The sequence below is a fragment of the Mus caroli genome, unplaced genomic scaffold (genome assembly GCF_978045245.1).
Source record: "Mus caroli unplaced genomic scaffold, Mus_caroli_1 scaffold_8, whole genome shotgun sequence".
Taxonomy (NCBI): Eukaryota; Metazoa; Chordata; class Mammalia; order Rodentia; family Muridae; genus Mus; species Mus caroli.
This window is the reverse complement of record NW_028227263.1, coordinates 8,634,487-8,657,636: the sequence shown is the minus strand read 5'-3', so window position 1 is coordinate 8,657,636 and position 23,150 is coordinate 8,634,487. Positions and strand designations below refer to the sequence as shown.

The window sequence follows — 23,150 nt, the reverse complement described above, 5'->3', positions numbered from 1 at the left end:
CCATCTCAGCATGTGCCATGGGCATCCTCCCACAAGGTCCTGAGTAGGGCTCCATTCTCCTTTCTGCTATTCCGTGGCCATGTAACCTTGGCTCTGCTGTTTTGAATCCCCAAGCCTCTATACTCTCTCTAAAACATGTATTCTAAATATTGTGGTCCTAGGGGAGAACTAGGTGAAACTATGAGGGTTAGGCAAGACAGCCCGGGAAGATACTTGAGGGAAAAAGATGAAAAGAGCCAGTGAGGACATGGAGTGGGGGAAGAACCTATGAGGAGATGGGGAAAGAGCCAGTGAGGACATGGAGTGGGGGGCAGAGAGGGCATGGAGATGGGGAGGAACCTATGAAGAGATGGGGAAAGGGCCGGTGAGGACATGGAGGGGGGGCAGGGAGGGCATGGGGGAGGAACCTATGAAGAGATGGGGAAAGGGCCAGTGAGGACATGGAGTTGGGGGTTGGGGGGGAGGGAAGACATGGGGAGGGGAAAGAGTTTGTGTGGAAATGGGGGTAAGGGCCAGTGAGGACAGGTGAGCTGGGTCTTGGTTAGCATAGAGCTATGAACATGGTTATCAGGCAGGCAGCCATATTTGTTCTCATCCATTACTACGTGGTTTAATTTCTTACAGGCAGAGGGCATCATAATTGGTTTTGTTTCCCATCAAGCCAGTGTCGATTTAAACTTTTCCTCTCCAGTCAGTGTGAAGTCAGGCATCATGCCTGTGGATGAAGGTAACTAGAAACTTTGGGTCTTGTTTTGTGGCTGGGCCACAGTGTTTTTAGTCAGGTTCTTGGCCGCATGGAATATAGCTATCCCAGACCACTCTGAAGTTGGTTACTGAGCCTGAGGCCAGGATCAGAGCAAGAGAGGGGAGTGGGGGGGGGGGAGGGAGGGAGGAAGAGAGAAAGAAAGGGAAAGGAAAGAAGAAAAGAAAAGAAAGACCCTGTTTTGTTGTCTGAAGTAGGAGGGGAGGGTCCTGTTGAGCCGAGGATGTGGGCATGCACATGAAACTTTCGAGTTTTTCAGTAACAGGAAAGTCTTGTGTTCTGGTACCAGGGGAAGAGAGTCCTGTGAGTGGGCCTAGAATGGGGATTTATGACCCGAGCTGTTGGAAGCAGGCTCGCAGAGCCTCTGGTGAGTGGGCCAAAATGACAAATGGTTTCTGTGCAGCTTTTTACTGTCCAGCCTCACACTGGACTTCCTTACGCACGGCTGTGTTTGCCAGGGTTTTGATTGTATTAGTTTCCTGCGAGATGGAGAAACCTTTCAGTCCCCAATAAATGTGGATCTGCTTTCAATATGTTTTATCTGTCAAATGTGAGGAACCAGGAAACAAGTCTAAAGCTCTTCTTTATATTCTTACTGTGTTTCAGGGTTTGAATTGAGATGAGACATTTACTAGGTCGCTAGATTTGGGGTGGGATATTAAGTCCTTTGCAGGGTTGGAGTGCCTTCTAGAACTATTTGTTTTCTAGGAGTCTTCTCTCACTCAGATGGCCTTCTCCTAGGTGGGATGTCTAGTTTTTATTCTGATCCTGTCTGCACCAGAGCTGTAGGTGGTAATAGATTCTCCTGGCAAAATGCCACAGGGTTGGGTCCCAGATTTTCAGTGAAGAAGATGTGATGTTAGTATAGACCGTCAAGTAGACAGGATCTAGAACCATCTGGGGGACATACTGCTGGGTATGTGTGTGAGAGAGATTTTTTCCAGACTAGATTGATTAAGGTGGCAGCCTATGTATGGGTGGCATCTTCCTTATGGGGTGAAGTCCCAGACTGAATAAAGAGAGGTGAGTGTCCTGTCTGTGAATACAATATGACCTGGTGTGCCAAGTTCTTACCTACATAATTCGCTACCGTGACTGACTATGCTACCTTCAAACTGTGAGCCAAAATAAACATGCCCTTCCTTAAGCTGCCCCTGTCAAGTATTTTCTCACAGCAACGGGGAAATAACTAATACTGAAGAATCTTCCAAGTGACTCTCACAGCTGTGTCCTCTTTCAGAAACGGCAGAGCAGCTGCAGCAGCAGATCTGTGCATGGTATGATAGTTGGGTTTAGATAACAAATTTCCCTTACTTAGAATCACTTGAGCGGGGGTAGGGGGTGGGGTGGGGGCTACACTTGAAGAATTGTCTTGTTTGGTTATTGATGTGGAAGGACTCAGTCTGCCGTGCTATCCCTGGGTAGGTGAGCCTGGGCTGTGTGAGAAAGCAAGCTGAGCAAGCCAGAGAATTCCTTTCTGTTTCAGTTCCTGCCCTGACTTCCCTTGGTTGATGGACTTTGACCTGAAAGTAAGCCAAATAAACTTTTCATGCCCCAAGTTGCTTCTGGTCTTGGTGTTTATCACAGCAGCAGAAGGTGGACTAGACTATGTGATAAGTGTAGGCTACTGTGTAGTGGTTGGGTCCAAGGGGAAGTGAGTATAGGCTGGCAGGTGGAGAAGGGGAGGGGACAGAACACCAGAAGGACATCAGTGCCTATCAGGTGGCCTTCAGACAAAACACTGCTGGTGGGAGATGAGGATCAGGTTTGGGGCTCTCAGAGGGGAAGGTCACGTGTATCGGGATGAATGGTAGCAGCTTCTCAGTGCGTTTCTGTCATGAAGATAGAATCTGGAGCCTCCCTACTTACGTGAACGAATAATCGCTAAAATAAAACCAGTTGGGCAATTATTTCCAAAGAGCGGGTCTTAGAGGTTAGAGACTGAGGCAGTTGTGCAAGTTCACGTGTGTGAAGCCACGAGTTCTTGTCTGGCATTTGGCTTTACAAGGCTTCGGGTTTTTGTTTTTTTTCTTGTTGTGTTGGAAATTTTTTTCTTTCCTGTATGAGATGTTTATTACTGCTACGCAAAAGTGTCTGGAATAGATATTCTTTAAGCTGTGGGATAAAGTTCCCTCTCTTGATGGTTTAATTTTTATTGCGTTCCCACAATGTGCTGCCGTTGTTCACATGACATTCATGGCAGTGTCTGCCCCCAGAGACTGTGCTCAAAATTGCATCTGCCCACACTCCTGCGCACAGCGCACCTCGGCTCTGGCTCTCCCTCGCTCCATTGGCCTCTCTTTTTGTTTTCCTGGCACATTAATGTCGCCTTGCCCTCCTGTAGTGTGTCTGTTGACGTTTTCTTTTAATCAAAGGAGAAAGCAGGGCACCATCATGGTAGCTAGCTCTTTTAGTTCCAGGTTGGTTAGGGTGGAGCCAGTCTTCCCCTGAAATCCTGCAGAGTGATGTCAGCGTATCCTGTTTCTCTCCCACTCTGCACAACACACATCTCAGGGAGTGCACTGGACCTGGTGTGTGGGGAGATGCACGGTGTGGCAGGGAATCTCCTTCTGAGCCTCCTTCCTTTGCCTACACTCAGGAGCAGGATCAGGTTGTGCTGGCTTTGGGTCTGTGGGTGCATGGAGGAAGTGCATCCACTGAGCTGAGGCGGTGTCATGTGGCAGGGCTGTGTCCGGGCACAGAAAACCTGTGAGATGGTGCATGCAGATGCCCTTCAGAGCTCTGTGGCTTATGAAAAGCACAGGCTGGTGGGTAGTTCTTAGGGAAACTTCTAGATGTGGTTGGGTGAGAATGGGTGGAAGAGTGAGATTTGGGAAGTATGGCTGACAGAACTGAAAGAAGTGCATCATCCAACAAGTATCCATTCCTAACAGTTCTATCCACATCAGCTAGAGGCAAAAGCACCCACTCCTCCTTGGTAGCTAACCCAAGTGTGCCATGTCTATATGAGGGGATGGTCTTCTGCCTTAAATATTAGGATCAGACATTACAGCATGGGCCAACCTGGGAGATATCCTGCTCACTGAAAAAGCCAGACATGAAAGGCATGTGTTTGCTATGAGTTCTATTACATGAGGCTCCCAGGGCATGCAAAGTTAGAGAATTGGAATGGTGATTCCCAGGGCTAGGGGTTGCCGGTTGTATCAAGGAAATATGGCATCTTCTGGAGATGATGAACAAGTTTGGGACATGGACAGAGGTGATGACCGTATGTGCTGAGTTTATTTAATACTCCTGAATTAGTGTATGTACAGATGTTTAACATGGTGTGTGTGTGTGTGTCCATATGCTGATTTTTATCATAATAAAATTTGTATTTCCTATTTCAATGCTGCAGACATGTCTAGGAAGTTCTATCTAGTGGACATGATGCTTAGCACCAGTTACCATGGAACTCTCTTGGACAGGGTAGGTGGATGAACCCCCAACTTCATCACTGGAGTGGGTGCTCTGTGAGGGCATAGTCCCTCCTCCAGTAGAGTACAGTTGGAGGTGGGGGTCTGTGAGGGCAGTCGTCCCGGGAGGCTGTTTGGGATCTCTGAGGACAGGTATCTCCCGGAAGACACTGGGACTCTGGGAGGTCAGGGGTCCCCTACAGGGCACTGGGGACAGAACCTTCAGTCGCTATTTCTCTAAGGTATCCGGTTCAGTGTGTGGAGATGATGGGGGCTGGAGAGCCTCCACTTTGTAAAGTCATCCTCAAATGACTGTAAGTGCCAGCCTGCTGAATATCAATCACGTGGACTTTTCTTCTCTTCCCCCAGATAAGGTGGAAAGCTTGTTTTGCCTTCCCTGTGTCTTTGTGTCCTGCTGCTGCAGCTGATGTGCCAGATCCCCCTGAACAGTTGTGGGGAAGGCAGTGTAGTGGTCTAAAGAAGCAGGCAGCTACAAACTCTTCTACCACTGAAGTTTGGATTCTTCTCATTCAAGTTATCTTTAGAATTAGCACTGCAAGTCTGTGAGGTTTCCTGTTGATGAATCTTGTCTGAAGAATGGATTTTTATCTTCATAGAGATAGAGATATTGTTGGATTTTGCCATAATGCCTCAAAGTTGTACATTTTTGTTAGTTTTTAAAATATACTATTGAGGTTTCCTTCATGGTAGCGAGGATAGGTTAGTGTGAGGGAGAGATAATTGCATTACTCAATTATGTGAGCCAAGCCAGGGTAGAGCTTACAGATAATTTTATAATAATCCCTATTTCCAAGAAAAAATATTTGCACAATACTTTAGTCATTGTGTCATTTGCCAATAAATCAGTTACAGGTTGGTCTCTGTTTTTATTACTGCGGAGATTCTATGTCCGGATGTAGGGTTTATGTATACCTTTCTCACATAAATAGCAAATAACTCAATCAAATAACTTTAGATAAGATAGTGATTTTTCTATGGTAAACATTTTTTTTTCATTTAAAGCCCTAAAATTCCTCCTCATCTAACCTGATAGCTCCATCCTGTTTGCTGACAGCGTGTCTGTCAGTCTGAGTGTCAGAGTCTCCCCGGGTTCAGATGTTTAAAGTGAGCAGCTAAGGTGACAGATTTGATGTGGGGTCTTTGGGAGGTGATGGGTCACAAACTGTTGCCCTCAGGAATGGGGTTAGTGCACGGATGAAAGAGTCCCGAAAGAAGATCTTCTTTTCACATGTGAGGGCACGGTGAGAAAGGGCAAGAATGGAAAATGGGCCTTCTTTTGTCCCCAAGTTTGCAGATCTTTGATCCTGGGCTTGATCCTGGCCTGCCTCCCTCCAGAAGCCAAGAAGGAGTCTTGTAGATTATGAGCCTCATTCCTTGGGATATTTTTTTTAGAGGACACAGACAGTTGGTCCATCCTACTCAAAGGGAGCTAGATGCACAGACTCTCCTGGGTCTGGTCAGCTCTCGACTCTGACTTGTGCTTAAGCAATCTAACAAAGCCTGAGAAAGGACTGGGATCGGTTCTTCTCTGTCTTTTGACTTCCTGTCATAGCTGAGGGACAAAAAGGACAGTTCAGGACAGGATTGCAGAGGGGATTCAGGAAGATAGGCTGCATAGCATCCAGTAGCAGACTTGTTGGCAGAACTGCCCGTGAGATCCTCTTTGGGAACACATGTGCAGGACAGGTGTATGGTTCAAAGCTGTTCCTTCCCTAGGTGCTAAAGCCCCTGTCATGACTGTGACCACTCTGTATTGCAGACTCGATTTTTACTAAGTAGGAGGGAGTTTACAGCTGGCTGTAGATCTGTGCTTCTTCCTCTAGGTCAAGCTTCTAGATCTCCTAGACATGGATCCGGTGTAACACCTTGTGTAGGGGAGTCCTGAAGCTGGCTCACTTATGGGAAAATCAGTTGAGTCTGAGATCGTTGTGCCCATCCCCTGGATAGAATATGCACATCCTTGCAGCAACAGCAGGCTGCAGATGCTGGTTGTGGTTAAGGCTGCTGTTCTTTTTGCTGGGCAGTGGTGCTGCCTGTCTTTAATTCCAGTGCTCAGGAGACAGAGGCAGGCAGATTTCTGTGAGTTTGAGGCTAGTCTGATCTACAGAGTGAGTTCTAGGACAGTCAGGGCTACTCTGTGTGAAAGAAAATCTGTCTTGAAAAACCAAAACACAAGATTGTGACTCTTTAAACATGGTCACCAGGAGCTGTCCAGTGAGTGGTGTGAGCACACAGGGTCAAAGTACAGAGTGCACGGGTGGGCCCGTGCCTGGCAGATCACCCCACAGCAACAGACACTAGGCTGCTAGGTCGACTTCCAAGTCTAGAGGACTGAATTCCCTACAGGCATTTGAGTGTCTGTACTTCTTAGAGATCCATAGTAAGGAAAATGAGCAGGACGGGGACAGGGGAAAGACCCAGTCTCAATTGTGCTGTCTATGCAGTATGATCACTGACTTTGAACCCGTGGCATGTTTATATCATCAGTGCTGTGGAGGTGAGACAGCTGCATCTCTGAGGATTGCTGGGCAGCCAACCTAGCATGGAAAATTCCAGGCCAGCAACAGCCCTTGTTTCAAAAACCAAGATGGATGGCTCCTGGAGAAGGCCACCCGAGGTTTAGCTATGGCTTTCATGTGCCCCCTGCCACCCCACCTACAAGCCCCACCTCCACGCCTCCTATGCGCTGTTGGCTCTCTCGAACAGAGAGCCAGAATAAGCTTCTCTTAAGTTGCTTCTGAGAAAAGTAACTACTACAGCATTCAGCTTCTATTACATTAATTTTGATCAAAAGTTCGGTGCATAGAAACAGTCCAGCATCCTTTCCCCATTTCACATCCTCACAGTGAGACTGAAGATGTAACCTGAGTTGTCAGTCATCATTTTGTTTTGGAAGCTCACCCAGAAGTTCACTGGTCATCTGAGATGTCACTAAACACTTCACGCACTCAGCAGAAAACGAAACAAGCCACCAGAGACACACGGGGACCTTTGAGAGTTTAAAAACATTCAAATTGAGTATCCGTTGGTGAATGTTGGCATTAGAAATATAGACGGGCTTCCCCAAGAGGGAATGGCTGATGGGATTTTGGAGGAGAGAAAGGAGGGTCTGTTAAGTAAGTGCTCAGATCTGAGGCTATGCATACTCCAGATGTGAGCATCAGGAAGGGAACACCGTTGTGTGGCTGCAGGAGGGAGGGGCCCTCTTCGCTGAGTTCATAGGCAGTGTCACCTAGGGAGTTTTGGGGTGACTCATATGGGAACTCAGCTGGGATGTGTCTCTGCTGCACTCTGGGAGGCTGTTAGATACTGAGAGGCAGACTTCAAACTTGGTGTGTGTTTTCCATACTGGTTGGTATTACTTTATTGGCAAGATGGCTCCCTTAGCTTTTGTCCAGAAATGCAGAATGTGTGTCATTTGTCATTACAAGCCTGGGTGTGCCTAAGCATCCTGAAGAGCCGGTTTCCCGCCTTCTATAGTCTCTCCAGAGTTTGCTTGGTTGTGCCCTCTCTGGGGTGTCCACTCTTTGTCTTGCTACTTGTTCCTGACCTGCCACCTCACTGTTGGTGCTTACCTGTGCCCATTTGGCTGCTTTCGAAATTGTTCTATCTCAGTTTACCCTTCCCATGGCTCAAGCTGACCTTTGATGAAACCATGTGTAATTAATTACTTTCTGATGATTGGTTAGTCCACGAGGAAGGCTTCTGGAAGCCTTTTCATTCTCCCCTCTTTGGTCCATACAGTACCCCTGTTACATGAGGACATGCATTACATATGCTCAAGGTGATCCAAGAGGCCATTCTGAGCTCAAAACCTGAGGCCTGGCTTAGTCTTGTTTCTGTCCATGTCCAGCTGTCTACTGTTACTCTAGGTAAATGCATTTTGTATACAGCTGAGGTCTGTTCATTGAATGAAATCTTCCTTTGAGTTTTCCAGCCTTCAAACAGGATGGATTATGTCTTTGTCGCCTGTAGAGAGAATGAGACCCTGAGACAGCTGGAGCTGATGTGTGGTTCTGGAACACATATTTATTGCCTGTGGTTTGGGGAGATATCTAACCTCTTGTGATCTTAGAAGGACACTCTTGATGGCTGTGGGTGGGTTTGTGACAGGCCACATGGAGTGCCCCTGTGAGTGTCAGGAATGTGTAAGTTGCATGTGATCATGAGCCCAGTGTCCATGATCTGGGTCCGTATTCTGTGATGGTGGAAACCCAATATTTTTTTTTGTCCTGTGATGTGTACCTCTTTTCCCTGACACACTTTCCCTCAAATACATTCTATTTTTTGCAAGAAATCTGAAAATGCTTTGTAAATTTTAAAATATTAAATGCACATAGAAAAATGCTGAGGGTTTTATATGTATCTCTTTGTATATAGATGTGTTTGCATGGCGGTGACTCATACTTTGGTGAGAGTTAACACTCTGTGCACAGGTTTCTCAGCTGTGAGAAGGACCATGGTGTTTCTTTCTGTCCACCAAGGATTGTCCAGAGTCCCTCGCCAGAGGCCTGATGACTGACGGGTCACTTCAGGAACCCAAGAACCCATGCTATGATGTCATTTTTCTGTAAACCCTGAACTATAATAAATTGCATTTAACGGTTGTAATTAAGATTTTTAGACTGTGAAGCTGTCTGAGAGAGGAAGGACCTGTCTCTTTCTCTAGAGAAGAAATTAATTGTTAGAGTGTATGGTCTTTGAAGAATTTACTGTAAGATAAAAGACTGGGGTTTTATTCTTGCATTTATTAGTGTTTAATCAAACACAAAGTGCACTTTCAGTGTGGAAATCTTGGCTTCGGTGGCAGGCTTAGACTGAATTATTGTTTAAAGAGCAAAAGGTATGGAATTATATGTTCAAGTTATCAAACCACTGATAGGCTCTGGGTATAATGTAACTAATTTAGAACATAAAATCCCTGGCTGTGTGACTGGAGCCTTGGGTTAATCGCTTGGCAGTGAGTGTATTTCTGAAGCAGGGTGGACTTAGGGCAGGGTGGTGGCTGTCCCTCAAAGAGTGAGGTGGGCCTGTCAAGGCCTAGTATGGTCATAGCCACTGAGCATGTCTAGAAATCAGTCTCTTCCATTTAGGATCCCAAGTCATAAATTATTGCAGGTTCTACCCCCAGTATCCTTTGCTCTAGAGCCATTGAGAACTTAGTTTTTAAGGGCAAGGGGACGTAATTCTAATTCTCCTGGCTCATGTACTGGGGACAAGGGTGACCTGCAGTGGCTTTGCATCAGGGAACATCAGATCTTCCCACCAGGAATGGAGGAAGTTGGGGAGGGTTAGTGATTTTGTTGATGGTTAGCATGGAATTCACCCACCATTAGTGGGAGGGAGAGAAGGATAGGAATTGCCTCATGGGGAGCCATTTTTGATAACTGGGGTCTGAATATAAGAGAAGCCTGCCACTGGGCTCTGTGACCTGAGTGGTAGTTGGTTTTGGTGGGTTGGAGAGAGTGAGAGGAGCTAGCTAGTGGCTTGGGCTGCTCAGACACGGGCAGGCCCTGTGTGCTGGACTGAGGTCATTGGACTTAATACCAATGGGGCCATTTATCCTGGATATTCCTAGGTTGTGTGGGAGAGGTCCTTGCCTAGAGTCTAGGGAAGGCATGGCTAAGTGGCACAAGAATCATCTAAACACAGTGGAAGAGGGCAGGGCCCTTGAGGTATGGCTCCAGACAATATACCAAGTTTGGTCAGCCCTTCATGGCCTTCAAGTACTTACTGGTTTTATAGAATCTAGGAGTCCTGGGTAGTGGGCATCTAGCAGAAGCTGCAAAAGGAAGAGAAAGGTTGCCACGTGACTTCTAGTACCCCCCCCCCCATCAGGCAGCAGAAAGTATCCGCAAGGCTCCCCCAAGGTGTGCTCCTATGCATGGCAGGAATCTGCCATCTTGGCATATTGCTGGAGATTGACCAGTGAAGGCTGTGGTGGATACCTGCTATGAAAACTGTTCCCGGGCGCCTATGCCAATGGGTTTGCTTATTGAGCATGAGCTATGCATTGTAGTGGGTCCCCAGTTCTAGCTGACTCCAGTGGTGAGTGACCTGACTCAGAGCCCCATGTTGTTCATAGAACCCTACGTGCACACATAGATGCAGCCAGGCAGGTCACAATATGTGACTGCATCTACAAGGGCTCTCCTGGACATGGCTGGTTTTAACCAGCCTTGCTGTTGTCCAGCATGTGTCCTCCATGCCACAGCTCATTCAAGATTCCCCAGTGATGAGGAGGCAGAGGCTCTTCCCCCTGTGTGGGACAGGACTCCCCAGCTTTCATATCTTCCTAATTGGGAAAGGTCATGTCTCCTTCAGACCTCACTCGCCCCCCTCCCCTCTGTGTCTCCTAAGCAGTCATTAGCTTCCTGGCTGGCAAAGCACTGTAGGATGGGAACTGTGTGCTGTGACACATTTGAGCTGAAGCTTTCCGAGTCATGGCAACTGTAAGAGCTGACACTTCACGTTGAGCGCAAGCCTGCCACCCCTTTTCCTCCTGACAGCCTGTCACACGTAGCTCTATCGTTAGTGGGACCTGAAGTGCTAGAAGTTTTCCAGCCCACAAGGAATGTGCTGTTGGCAGCAAGAGATGTACGGCCACACGGGGGTGACCCTGGGTGCAACACAATCCCAGCAGACCAACCAGTCAGGGAACCTCCTGTCCTTCCCACGAGAGGCTTCATGTTATCGTGTGTGTGTGTGTGTGTGTGTGTGTGTGTGTGTGTGTGAGCATAGCAGACTCTAGGAGGAGTAATTTAAAATGAAGGAAACCTAGGTTGGTTTTATTTTATTTTTTATTTTTTCATTTTCACAGCAAACTGAAAATGAGCCATTCTTGATCAGAACGGAAACTCAGAGTGTTAAGATGAGATGCAGGAATGCTTTGGGATTTGGGTGTCTTGGGCTTTGTGCAAGCTGTTCCCGAGTTCCTTTGTGGATCTTCATGCTTGTCCTGGCCGGGTGCCTGGGGAGGCCAGGCTTCTCAGGTCTCTGACGGTTTGGATGCCTTCTCGTGTGGAGTCTGATTCTATCCCGAGTTGTCAGGCGGTGGATTTCTTCCTTCTGATTTGTTCTTTTACTCCAGGGAAGGGGACATTTGTTGTAAAGCACTGCAGCCCTGCTGGCTTGGGAGGACCATGAGAAGTTGAGGAGGACTTGCTGAGCAGGATTCCAGATAGCATCTTGAAACCAGGAGTGTCTGGGCTCCGCGGTGCTGAGGGCTACAGTTAGGGTGGAGTGTCTGCGGCAGGACTCTTTACCACCCTCAGACCCACTTGCGCGTTGGAGAGAGTAGAAACAGCCATCTCCCCCTGCCCAGGTGTCTTCCAGGACCTGCTAGGTGAGGAGACGTACAGGTGGGCATCCTGCTGAAGCTGGCACACCCTTTGAGCCTGGAGTGTAGCAAGGACGGATCAGCGGGAGTTTTAAAAGCTAAAATGTGGTTGGCAGTCAGTCATCCTTCCAGGTCTGCTGTAGGGAAGCCTAGCATCATCAAGGTTCAAAACAGAGGTTTCCGGGTCCTTTTTCTTTCTTGAGGTCTAATGTTTTTGAGGAACTCAGTCCCATAGCCTTGCTGGCTGGTGGCTTCAGAGCCCAGAGTACTGGCAGGAGGGGCACCTGGCTGGCTTAGGCTAGGCTGCTCTCCCTACATGACATCTGGGGGTGCTGTAGAATGTCCTTGGTAGGTTGTGCCTCACTGCCTAGGCCTGAGGCCCCTGTCACACTGACCTGGGGAGGCTCAGGGAGAAGGGTACTAGCAGCTTGTCACTCAGAAGCCTTTAAATAAGGAGCTCCCCTGCTGCATTCTGAGCTTCTTGCTGGAGGTCTGAGTCTCACTGGTTTTTGTAACCTGGCATCCTCTTTGCCTATGTAGATTGGGCCATCAGCTGCCAGAACAGCAGGTGCATGTTTTGTTTAGTGATGGTGACTGCTTGCTTCACTGTGGATTTCAGCTCCTGGTTTCAGGAAATCACTTAAACACACAGGGCCTGAGAAAAGAACTTCCCCCATCATTTTTCTCCTTGTTTAATTTCTAGTTTATTGTTTTTGTTTTTTAAGTTTTAAAATGGGTTATAGAAACTGAACCCCACCAGTTTCATTATGTGTACTGGATATCATTATTTTTAAGTTAATTCACTAATTTATTTTACATCCCAAATGCTGTTCTCCCCTCCCACCCCCCTTCACAGAGTCCTTCTCCTTGGATAGGACAGGCCACCCTTTAAACCCACCCTGGCACATCAAGTCTCTGCAGGGTTAAAGTCATCCTCTTCCATTGCATCCAGACAGGACAGCCAGATGTGCTGGAGGCCTCGGTCCCCATCATTTTTGAAGGTGATGGGCTAAGCAGAGAGAGTTGACCTAAGGCATCTAGGAATTAGGTCTGAGGCTACCTAAAGGAAGTCTGCTATTTTACCATTAAAAATGTGATTTTCCAGCTATGTGTAGTGGCACACATCTTGGGAGGCAGAGGCAGGTGGATCTCTATGAGTTCAAGGCCAGCCTCTTCTATACAGTAAGTTCCAGGACAGCCATGGCTACAGAAATATTCTGTCTTTAAAAAAAAAAAAAAGGTGATTTCTTTTTTCCACTTTCCTTGTGCTTGGTACAGAAATGCCTCTTCTACATGAGTAACTAAGTAGAAGATCGAGAGTGCTTAGCCCATGATCCTGACTTTGTAGTCCCACTGTGTCATGGGGCTGCTTGACACATAGAGATTGACTTCTGTTGACTGTGACAACTCACAACTCCCCTGGGAGGCTCCTGGTCTGGTGGGCACTGTGGGTGGGCCTCCCCCTTGTTGGGGTCCTTCTGGGCTTTCACACTTGGGCAGCGAATCTCATTCTCTCCCAGCTTCCCAGGGTCAGTCTTAGGATTGGGTTGACATGATACATGGTTTGCTCTTTTGTGGGGTTCCCCATGCCTCTTGCTGGGGTGGACATGAGAGTTGGGGACCACTGCTGCTTCTGCTGCTTCCTTCCCAGTCCCTGGCTGCCTGGGAGGCCTCACAGGGCCTCTGTGCTCCCCATTTGCTTTGGCAGGCCCTGAGGTCTGTCCCTTTCCTTGTCTTCCCTGTCACAGCAGTCGGGCACCCACTTCCTATCCCCTGGCTGCTGGCAGGCCCGGGGACTCTGAGAATCACATGGAAGCACTTAGGGAAAGGTGCAGTGCAAAGGGCTGGTGAAGTCAGGCTGAGAAGGAAGGGAGCTACTGCCTGTGGGTCTCTGGCTTTCAGTACCTTGGTGGGAACTGGCCTCTGGCGCCAGCTGCTTAATTCAGAACATTGTTATTTAAACGCCCTTCATGTTAAAGGGAGATGAAAAGAATTCACTTCATTTTTCAGAGGTCTCCAAATAGCCGTGGAAAATCGATTCTTTTTCTGCCACCAATTAATGTCAGCCCCTCTTGTGGCTTTGGTGGATGCCACAGTGATGATGTCGGGAATGTAGGTACAGGAGCCACACTCTGGGTTCTGCTGCCAAGTGGAGAGTCATAATCCCAACTGGGTCCTGGAACTGGCCACAGGGATACCCCGGGTAGGTGACTCAACCTAGATACTGTGCCTAGGACTGATATCCTCAGAGAACTGCAGGGTGGAGTACATACAGGTTTCCTGTGGCCTCTGCTGTCAGCAAACATTCAAACAAGTGGGCTGTTGGGGGCTGGAGAAGTGGCTCAGTGGCTAGAAGCATTTGCAGCTCTTCCAGTGGACTCTAGTTCTGGTTCTAGCATCCACCCTAGTGGCTCACAAGCACCTGTTGCTCTAGCTCAAGGGGACCTCACACGTTCTTTTGGCTTCCATGAGCACCGCACTCATGTGCACATACCCAGACATAGACAGGTTTATAAAACATTGGGCAGGTGGAGCCACCATGGCATCCAGGATCTGACCATCAGGATTGTACACCTCTGGGTGTCTCCAGTTTTGCATCCAGTTATTTGGACCCCGTGTGTTTTGGTTTGATGGGGATATTGATTACACAAGCTGAATGCCTCCAAGAAGGCACGCCTGAGTTCTCGTGTCCAGGATAGCTTGTTTCATCAGCCATCAGCCTGTGCTTGGAGTCAGGGCCCTGAGAGTTTGGTATTTCCCCTGCAGTCTGCGAGCTGTTCCAAAAGTAGAATTTGAAGAAATAGGATATGGACAGAGGAGCCTTTGTAAACTGTGACAAGTGGCCCGAGGCTGAGATCTCCTAGCGGCTCATACCCTGAGGCCCTGGAGGGGACCCCTTTCAAATTCTTGCCTGTGTATGTAGGAAGTGAGGTGCTATGCAGGAAAGCTTTGGGGTATGATGCTAAGGCTTGGGAAGCATTGGTCCATGCCAGGCTGAAGGGGAGAGGAGAAGGAAACAATGGATGGTTCTAGAAGTCTGTGGGTGACACAGAAAATCACAGGGCACAGGAGCATGAGAGCACAGGACATCCCAGGCAGCATGGAGCAGCACAGACGGAGACCTAGTGGTAGTCAGACAGGAGAAGATGCAAAGGGGGGCAGCCTGTAGACTGGGGGGTGCTGCAGTGTGGTATGTGGGCCTGGGGGGGGGGTCAGCATACCTCTTGTTTGGGGCACAGAGGATACATTTGGTTGGTCTTGGAGGCCACCCTGTCTCTGTCAAACTTGTCAGCAAAAGAAAAGCAGCTGTAGACTGTAGGTGAATAAGGGTGGTTGTCACTATGTTCTGACAATTCACACATTCGTGCGTGTGCACGGCACTCAGGGAAGTAATTAGCAGTTGACTTGTCCTGCATACTCTATATGATCCCAGGTGAGGACTGTGTCACTCACTAAAGTGGTGCCCTGATGGAATGGGACTGTGCCACCCACTCTAAGTGGTGCCCAGATGAAATGATGCTAAGGAGCTAAAGATACCAGGATCCAGGCTTTGAGAAGCTCAGGTGCATGAGGGGATGACCTGGGAGGGAGTTCTAAGAGATGGTTGGGTCCTAATACATTCTGTGATAACCCATGCAAGGGAGCATCTTCTGGAAGGATGATGTCTAGGCAAGGTAGTTAGAGGTCATTGTAGGCCGAAAGGCAGAGACAGCCACCCTGCTCTAAGCCTGTGGCCACAGGTGCCATGTTTGTCCGTGGTGTGTGGGGCCCCAGGAGGGATTCTGGGAGTCACTGGTGGATAGGAAGGGAATGAGTGTTCTTTCTTTCCTAGAGTCAGAGAAGGAAGAGGAGCCTAAGGGAGTACAGACATACGCAGTGTGCTCTTTGGCATTTGCAGTTTCCATTGAAATCAACTTTGCAGGCTCTCCATGGCGTCCTTCATTTCCACTTTCTGCTGATTTGGGTGCTCTGTGTCCCCACTGGGCCAGTCTCACCCTTCATTTTCTGTGATGCATTTCTTTTCTTTTTCTTTTCTTTTTTTGTGTTTTTTTTTTTGTTTTTTTTTTTTTTTTTTTTTGGTTTTTTTGTTTGTTTGTTTTTTCGAGACAGGGTTTCTTTGTATAGCCCCGGCTGTCCTGGAACACACTTTGTAGACCAGGCTGGCCTTGAACTCAGAAATCCTCCTGCCTCTGCCTCCCGAGTGCTGGGATTAAAGGCGTGCACCACTGCCCGGCTTCTGTGATGCATTTCTTATACGTCCCCACGCCTTGAAACAAAATCTGTCATGAAGATGCAACTAGACCTGGCACAGGCTCTACAAGTGGCCCGCCCCCTCCTGCTACGTCTCAGCCTCGTACTTCACTTTTAAATGTCCTTGATTTAAAATATGGAACGGCTTGTCTGGCAGTCATCTTATTCTAACAAAGCTTGCTGACTGTCTAGGTAGTTTAAAGAGATTTTATATTTGCTTGGCCTCCTCTTAGTCGGCTTTAGTTAAGGACAGCAGGGGGAAAATGGAGGCATTGTAATTTTAGGGGGCGAAAGAGAAGGGGGCACTGGTTGAGCGAGCCAGGTTACTGTGGAAAGTGGCGGTATTGTAAAAGTACCTTAAGATGAAATCCCAGTAGGAGGGGAAGCTTTGGTATACGTTCTGTGTGCTAAGTAACCGTTGCTTCTAGTGTGCTTTATAAATGACCAACCGCTTCCAAACACACTTTCTTACTCGACTTAAAAATTGCTTCTCTCTAGGAACTTGGCAGAATGGCTGAGACCTGCAAAATGAAATACTCAGTGTTGGACAGCCCTTTGGGGAAGATGGAGCTGTCTGGCTGTGAGCGAGGCCTGCATGGGATACGGTTTCTCAGTGGGAAGACCCCAAACACTGAGTAAGTGTGAACAGTAAGCGCGGGCACCACGCGTGTGGTGTGTAGTGAAGGCAGGGGTTGGAGAAGCCCTGGGTCCTCTCCCCTGGTCGTGAGGCAATGCAGAGCCTGGTGCCACCAACCACAAACATTAGCCTCTCAGAAAAGGCCCGTGAGTTGAGGTGTTCTCGGCAGCTCATGTATTGCCCAGTAATCTGGATAGCTCATAGCCCCTGGGGACAGGACTCTGACGGGAGCTTCCGGACCTTTGATTCTTGTGTTCTTTTGCAGAGGTGTAGAATCCCATGAGCACCAAGCATTTGCTTTTCTATGTGTGTGAGTGTGTGCCTGTGTGTAAGTGTGTCTGTGGTTACATATGTCTATGTGTGCCTGTGGAAGCCAGGGGGCAGCCTCTGGTGCGTTCCACCTTGGTTTTTGAGACAGGGTCTCTCATTGGCTTGGAGCTGCCCATTAGGCTGAGTTAGCCAGCCCACCTAGACAAGCCTCAGGGATTCGCCTGGCTTTACTGTCTCATCACAGGGATTACAGACAGTGCCACAGTGCCAGTTTTTCACATGGATTTGTGTGGCTGAACCTAGATCCTCATGCCTATAAGGCAAGCGTGTTGGTGACTGAGCCACTTTCCCCCCACCCCCAACATTGTGATTCTGAACACAGTAAATACAGAGACAGACAACTCTCAATCATGTGACTTACTTCTGCGATTTGAGGTTTAAAATCAGCTGGCAGGGTCTGTCAGCTGGTTATCCCACTGCTAGTCTAGCTTGCTTTCTCTTGTCAGGCTGCTTCCCGGAGCGATCACAGCTAAGGTGTGGAAAGAGTCTCTACAGTGACTTCAGAGCACACTGTCTGGGAGGACATCTATTCCTTCTTATGTGGTCCTAACCGTATGTTTCTACTTGTAAAAACAAAACAAACAAAAATAAACAAAACAAATTGGAAGCACTCCTGAGCGTCTCGTTCTAAAATGTAGTGCTGAACTTCCTCTGCTCGATGGTTGTGAGCGGTATTAAAATGGCAGTTCTTGTTATTTCTGAGAAAAGTAGGGAAAAGGAAGAAAGAATGAATGATAGAAAGAATGAAAGAAGAAAGAAAAGAAAAAGCAGGAACTCCTGGGCTGGGTGTCTGTCTTAACTGGCTAATAAACACAATGCCAAGAACATTAGATAAAGAAAATACATAAGAAACATAAAAATTGATTTTAATGGACCCCTGTCAGAGACAGCCATAATGAGCATTGTTTGGTAATAAATTCCAGCACGGCCCTCCCTGGCCAGCTCCTCCTGTAGAGCTGTGTGCTGCAATCAATATCGTCTTTAAGACTTCAAGACTGAAGAATAAGCAAACCTTTGAACTGCGGGAACAAGCTCTTCTCAGTTTCTGTGAGAACCGGCTGGCCGCCGTGCTCAGAAAATCACAGGCACCAAATAATTTGTAGGGAAAATGTCACTTTGTCTCTTAGCATGTTCAGTAGCCCAATAAATCATAGAAATTATGTGTTGGCTGCTTTTGCTTTTGCAGAAACAGTAAAGGCTCGCCTTACTCTAAATTTGGGGAAGAAAATGTAAAAAGCAGGCATTCTGAGATACATTTAGGGGCTGGAGAGATGGCTCAATGGTTAAAATCGTATGCTGCTCTTGCTGAGGACTGGAGTTCTCTTCCTCCATGTCAGATGACATACAACTGCCTGTAAGTCCAGCTTGAGGGGTCCCAGTGCCTCTGACATCCAAGGGCACCTGCAGGCATGCAGACACCCCTCTCTCTTACACACACACACCCACACACACACACACAGTTCATTTCCTTAAATCTTGAAAATGGTAAATTTGTTTAAGTATGTCTGATGGATTGTGTGGACTGAACAAAGAGACCAAGTGAAGTTAGGATTAGATTTGACTGTGAAAATAGCCCCCCATGTCATGGATTTGCAGCTGGCTTCCTTCAGGGAGGGGCACTTGTATGTGGGGAGCAGAGGCCAGGTGGCCCATGTTGGGATATTCCATCTCCTTCTAACAATCTTCTCAGTTCCCCACTGAGGCCCTGCCTGAGGCTACAGGCCAGGCCACTATCTCAGGGGAGAAATGGAAGGATTGTGCCTCCCTTCAGAGGGGTGGCTGCTGCTTTCTCTTCTCCCAGCCCAGCACTTGGAAAAGTGTATCTGTGGGATGGATAATCCAACACTAGGGATCCCTGCAAGTAGCAGTGAGAAGTTGGATTTTAAGGGTCTGATGGTTCACCTTGCTTGTCAGTTTTGTAGGATTTAGAATCTCCGTGGAAACAAATCTCTGGCATGTCTGTGAGGTATTGTCTAGACTGGCTTAACCGAGGTAGGAAGGCCCACCCTGAATGTGGGTGGCATGATTCCCTTGGCTGGGGTCCTGGACTGAATACACTGGAGTAAGTGCGCTGAGCACCTGCATTTACCCGCCTCTGCTCCCTCCCTGGCGGAGGATGCAGTGTGAGCAGGGCAAGCCCCTGCTGCCAGCCACACCTTCTCTGCCTAGATGGTCTGTACGCCTGAACTGTGGGTCAGAATAAGCGCCATAGGCCTAAGCCAGAACAGTAACTGACAGGGAGGCAGCCGGCAGCCTGTGCACAGGTAGAGCTGATCTGATGAGGCGTTTCCGACCTAGTTGATGCAGAATTAACCATTTCTATCTTGTCAGCTTAAAAGGCTGCAGTTAAAAAAAATTCACAGTGACATTTAGATTTCAAACAAAAGGTTCAGTGAGTGTTGGCAAAAGCATCCTGCCGTGCAGAGAGCGTCCAAGACAAGATCTAGAACTCTCTGGAAGGTTCACGCTCAAGCCTTGCAAAGACCTCTGAGGTAAGGAGTTACTGGAGTCAGTGGCGTAAACATTTAAGGTTATAAGAATTTGTCCCCCCCTTTGGTTCTGTCAGTTTTTAAAGTTTGGCTGTTGAGGTGTAGAGGAAGCATCACCAGTGCCTCTATTTATGTTTTGCTGTTGTTGAGAAAGGATCTTATGTAGCCCTGAGGGCATGGAACTTGGGGTGACGTTGAACTTCTGATCTTCCTTTCTCCACCTTATATTCTGTGACTAAAGGGGAGCACAACCCCCACTTGGTTCATATGGAGCTGGGTGTTGAGCCTGAGGTGTTGTGCATGCTAGACACACACCCCACCTACCTGGCTACATTTCTACCTGCCTTCTAGATCTTTATTTTTTAGTTATGTTTTTCTTTATCTAACTTTTATATAAACGTATTACTTACAATGAGGTTTTATCCCCTTCCCCCTCCGAGGCCTCCTCCACCTCCCTGTCACCGCAGGCCTCTTAATTTTGCACATTACCTTGCCAGTTGAAGTATCTGTTTCTGCACAGGTTTTTGTTGGGGTCTGATTGAGAGCTGTCCGTTTCCATTCTTGGCTGCGTAACAGCTTCTTGTTATTGACTCTGTCGATTTGTGGTGTGATTTATCTCTGCATCTGTTTGGGTTCTCTTTCATTTTCCTCAGCAGGGTTTTGTAGTTTCCAGCATGGAGACCTCATGTGTCTTTGATAAAATTGATTTTTAGGCACTTTGTTCTTGATAGTATTCTAAATCAGCTTAAAACTTTTGTTAACTTTTAAATTATTGCTGCCGGTTGTAGCCATTGATTTTTTTTTATGTTGATCTTACGTTATACAAACTTCTGTGAATTCATGCACAGGACCCACCCCAACCCTTCCCTGTGATTTTATTTCTACTCTTTGTTACCCATGGCCAGCTTGAATCCAGGGTTCAGAAATGTTCATTGAAAAGTTCCAGAAAGAAGCTGTCATGACTTATAAGTCTTTGCCATTCTGTCTAGTGTGATGCATCTTGGGATATGTGATGGGACATCCTACCAGCGTGGGATATGTCCCCATCCACCCAGTGTAACCATTCTGGCAATGCTGCCTCCCTTCTAGATACTCGGCAGCTGCATCAGTTATTAGATTAACTTGGTATTCTTACCGTGCTGTGTTCAAGCAGCCCCCTTTACTTCACAGTGGCCCAAAGCACATGAACCTGGAGATGTAGATATGCCCAGACAAACTACAAAGTGCTTCCTTTAAGAGTTCTTTCCCTCCAACATCACAAGAGTATAGAGACCACAGTGATACGGCTCACAGCACGGTTACTGTGATTTTGTACCCTCCATCCCTTACTGTGCCAGGTCTAGAAATTCACATGGGCAAATTTGTTTGATTCTACCCACCTTTTCAGGTAGTCTGGGTTTAGGAATGCATCCTTGTGAATAAGGGGCAGGCAGGCTGGCCAATGGGGGAGGGTGTTGACCATCCCTCATTGCATCTGTTATGAACCCATACAAACTATTTTTCTGCCATTATTCTTTATGCAGAACATTTAAACATCTGTTCATGTAGCATTTGCTAGGTATCGTAGGTAGTGTCTGAATGTGTAGCCTGTGGGTGGATGTAAATGGACTCTACTCCGATGTTACCATTTTCTCAGAAGGATCCAGCATCTCTGGGAGTTGATGTGTCTGTAGTACGGGAGCCAGCCCCTTCTGGAGGAAGGGGGAAAACAATTATATTTGTTCTGGGTGTTATTTGGAGTTCCTTAGGATTTCTGTATGAATTCACTGTCTACAATAGAGACAATATGCTTCTCCCTGTGTGATGGTCATGCTGTGTGTTCGTGCTGTTGACACCCACCAGTAAGACATTCACTAATACCTCACCATCCTAGTAGATGGCCTCCCTTTGTCCTGAGTAACGGGACTCCTCAGTGTTTCTCCCTTTGTCAGCCTTCATTCTGGTATTGTTTCTCAGACTACAACGACGTAGGAGTCCTCAAACGTTTTTTCTCTGTGTGCTGACATAGCCGTGCCATTTTTCTTCTTCATGCTACACACATGTGGTAGAGTTTGTTGATTCTAGAATGCTAAGCCCATTTTCAAATGCTGGTCTGTACCAATGTGTTGATTTAAGTACACTGATATCTCTGTGGGCTTTGGATTTGGAGTGCTTCTAACAACATGCACAAGTATGGAAGTGTACCTCTGTTTTGTGATAAAGCAGGTATAGGGTGATCTTGGGTCTCCCCTGGATGCTAGCTAGCTGGTGTGCTGTTTAGTGCTCAGAGTTCATTGTATAATAACAGTGTGTAGAGCCCTTACTCACCACCAGGGAACTTCTGCAGCCCCCTCTTTGGCTGACCAGAAGCTGGGATATCTTGAGTAGGGTATTTGCTGTCACCCTCCTGTGTGACTTGGGAGTCTCCACAGGCATTTCTTATTTTTTTTTCCAAGGGCCTTAAGCTTTATTTGGTGGGTGACTCACAGGCTTACTACTGATGCCTTCTGCAGGGGGATTCTCCTTGCTTCTGTGCAAGCCTGACCTACACACACACACACACACACCCCCACACACACACACACACATACACACACCCCAGGCATGGTATCTGTTTAAGGCTCTACACCGTGATATGATTGCTGGTTTGTTCTGGGTCCTACCTATCACTGCCCCTTTCTTCCCATTAACATTTGGATGAAGCACATTGGTTGAGAAGTAGCTTTATGTAGCAGTTTTATTTGATGCCCTCCTATCCACATCTCCCAGCTGTCAGTCATTATCCCCTGGGGTGTAGCTTGGTCTGGTCTTTGCAAGAGCCTGACTGATGTCCTCTATGCTGTCCTAAAGCTGTGGAGCCCTGACCTCCTCAGTCTGCCCTGCAGTGCTTAGGATGTAGCCAGAGGGTTATGGGGTCTATTTATTTTCCTTATGTGATCTTAAGCGATGCTTAGCATCCCATAAAGTTGATCACATTGTTTGATTACTTGAACCAATGACTGTGCTGTGAGTCACACTTAGAGTACACAGACAGCAGCAAGTAGACTTTGGCTCTCAGGCACCGGGACAAACCAAGCATGGCTCATCTTTAATATATTGCACCCCCTTCATTTTTTCTTTCAATGTAAACCTTGTAATAAAATTAAAGAAATGTAGGCTCACTAAACTCATGTAACATCTTTTGTATCTTGAATGTGTGAAGTCCATTTTCTACTTTGCAGAACTTGACTGCCTCTTCTGGCAATGCTGGCAGCAATTCATTTATGATGTTTGCAGACATGCTGTGGCGTTTTTCTGGCCAGCTCTAATGTGGAGCCTGTTGGGGGAGAATCAGAGAGCATCCAGCTGGTCCTTCAAGTCCAACCTTACAAGCAGGCTTGCCATGTGCCTTTGGAGTGGTGCACGGTGCACCGGAAACAGCAGATACCAGCTCTGTGAGGCAGACCACAGTTGATGCCAGATCTTTTGTAGTTGGTCCATAGTCCTCAGATAGAGCTGTATGGTCATAGAAGGGAAGAGTATATAAGTTGTGAAGTTGTGTGGCTTCCGATCTAGAAAATGGTATTTATGTCTCTTGACTTTGCTTCCTGCCTACTTTGTGCTAACCTGGTATTAGACAGAAGGCAGAGACAGGTTTTACTAGGACCCAAAGTCCTTATGTTCTGGACCCAGATATGCAAAAAGCAAAACCTTAAAGCTTTGCCTCTGGACTTTGTGACTCCTGGAAGGCAGGGCTGGAAAACGTGCATGCCTGTGTTGGTGAGTCAGGGGCAAGCCCATTACTTCATTCTGCAGGGATCATCCTGGCGAGAGAAAAGGATGGTTGAATGACAGCTATATATATATATATATATATATATATATATATATATATATATATATATATATATTTAAAGTGTGCATCTAAAATATGAACTGTCTGTCA

At 47.3% G+C, this 23,150-nt stretch overlaps 1 protein-coding gene across 4 annotated transcripts in view; it reads left to right on the top strand.

Moving 5' to 3' along the window:
• Mgmt (O-6-methylguanine-DNA methyltransferase) overlaps nucleotides 1–23,150 on the top strand; it is a 245,144-nt gene that overhangs the window by 40,397 nt on the left and 181,597 nt on the right. For 3 of the 4 annotated variants that reach the window (XM_021169031.2, XM_029480221.2, XM_021169032.3), the window contains one exon: nucleotides 16,289–16,425. In XM_021169031.2, coding sequence (XP_021024690.1) covers nucleotides 16,301–16,425 — 125 coding nt within the window. In that variant the 5' untranslated portion in view covers nucleotides 16,289–16,300. Of the gene's footprint in view, nucleotides 1–624; nucleotides 728–16,288; nucleotides 16,426–23,150 lie in introns of all 4 variants that reach the window. The other variant, XM_029480220.2, reaches the window with a different exon arrangement.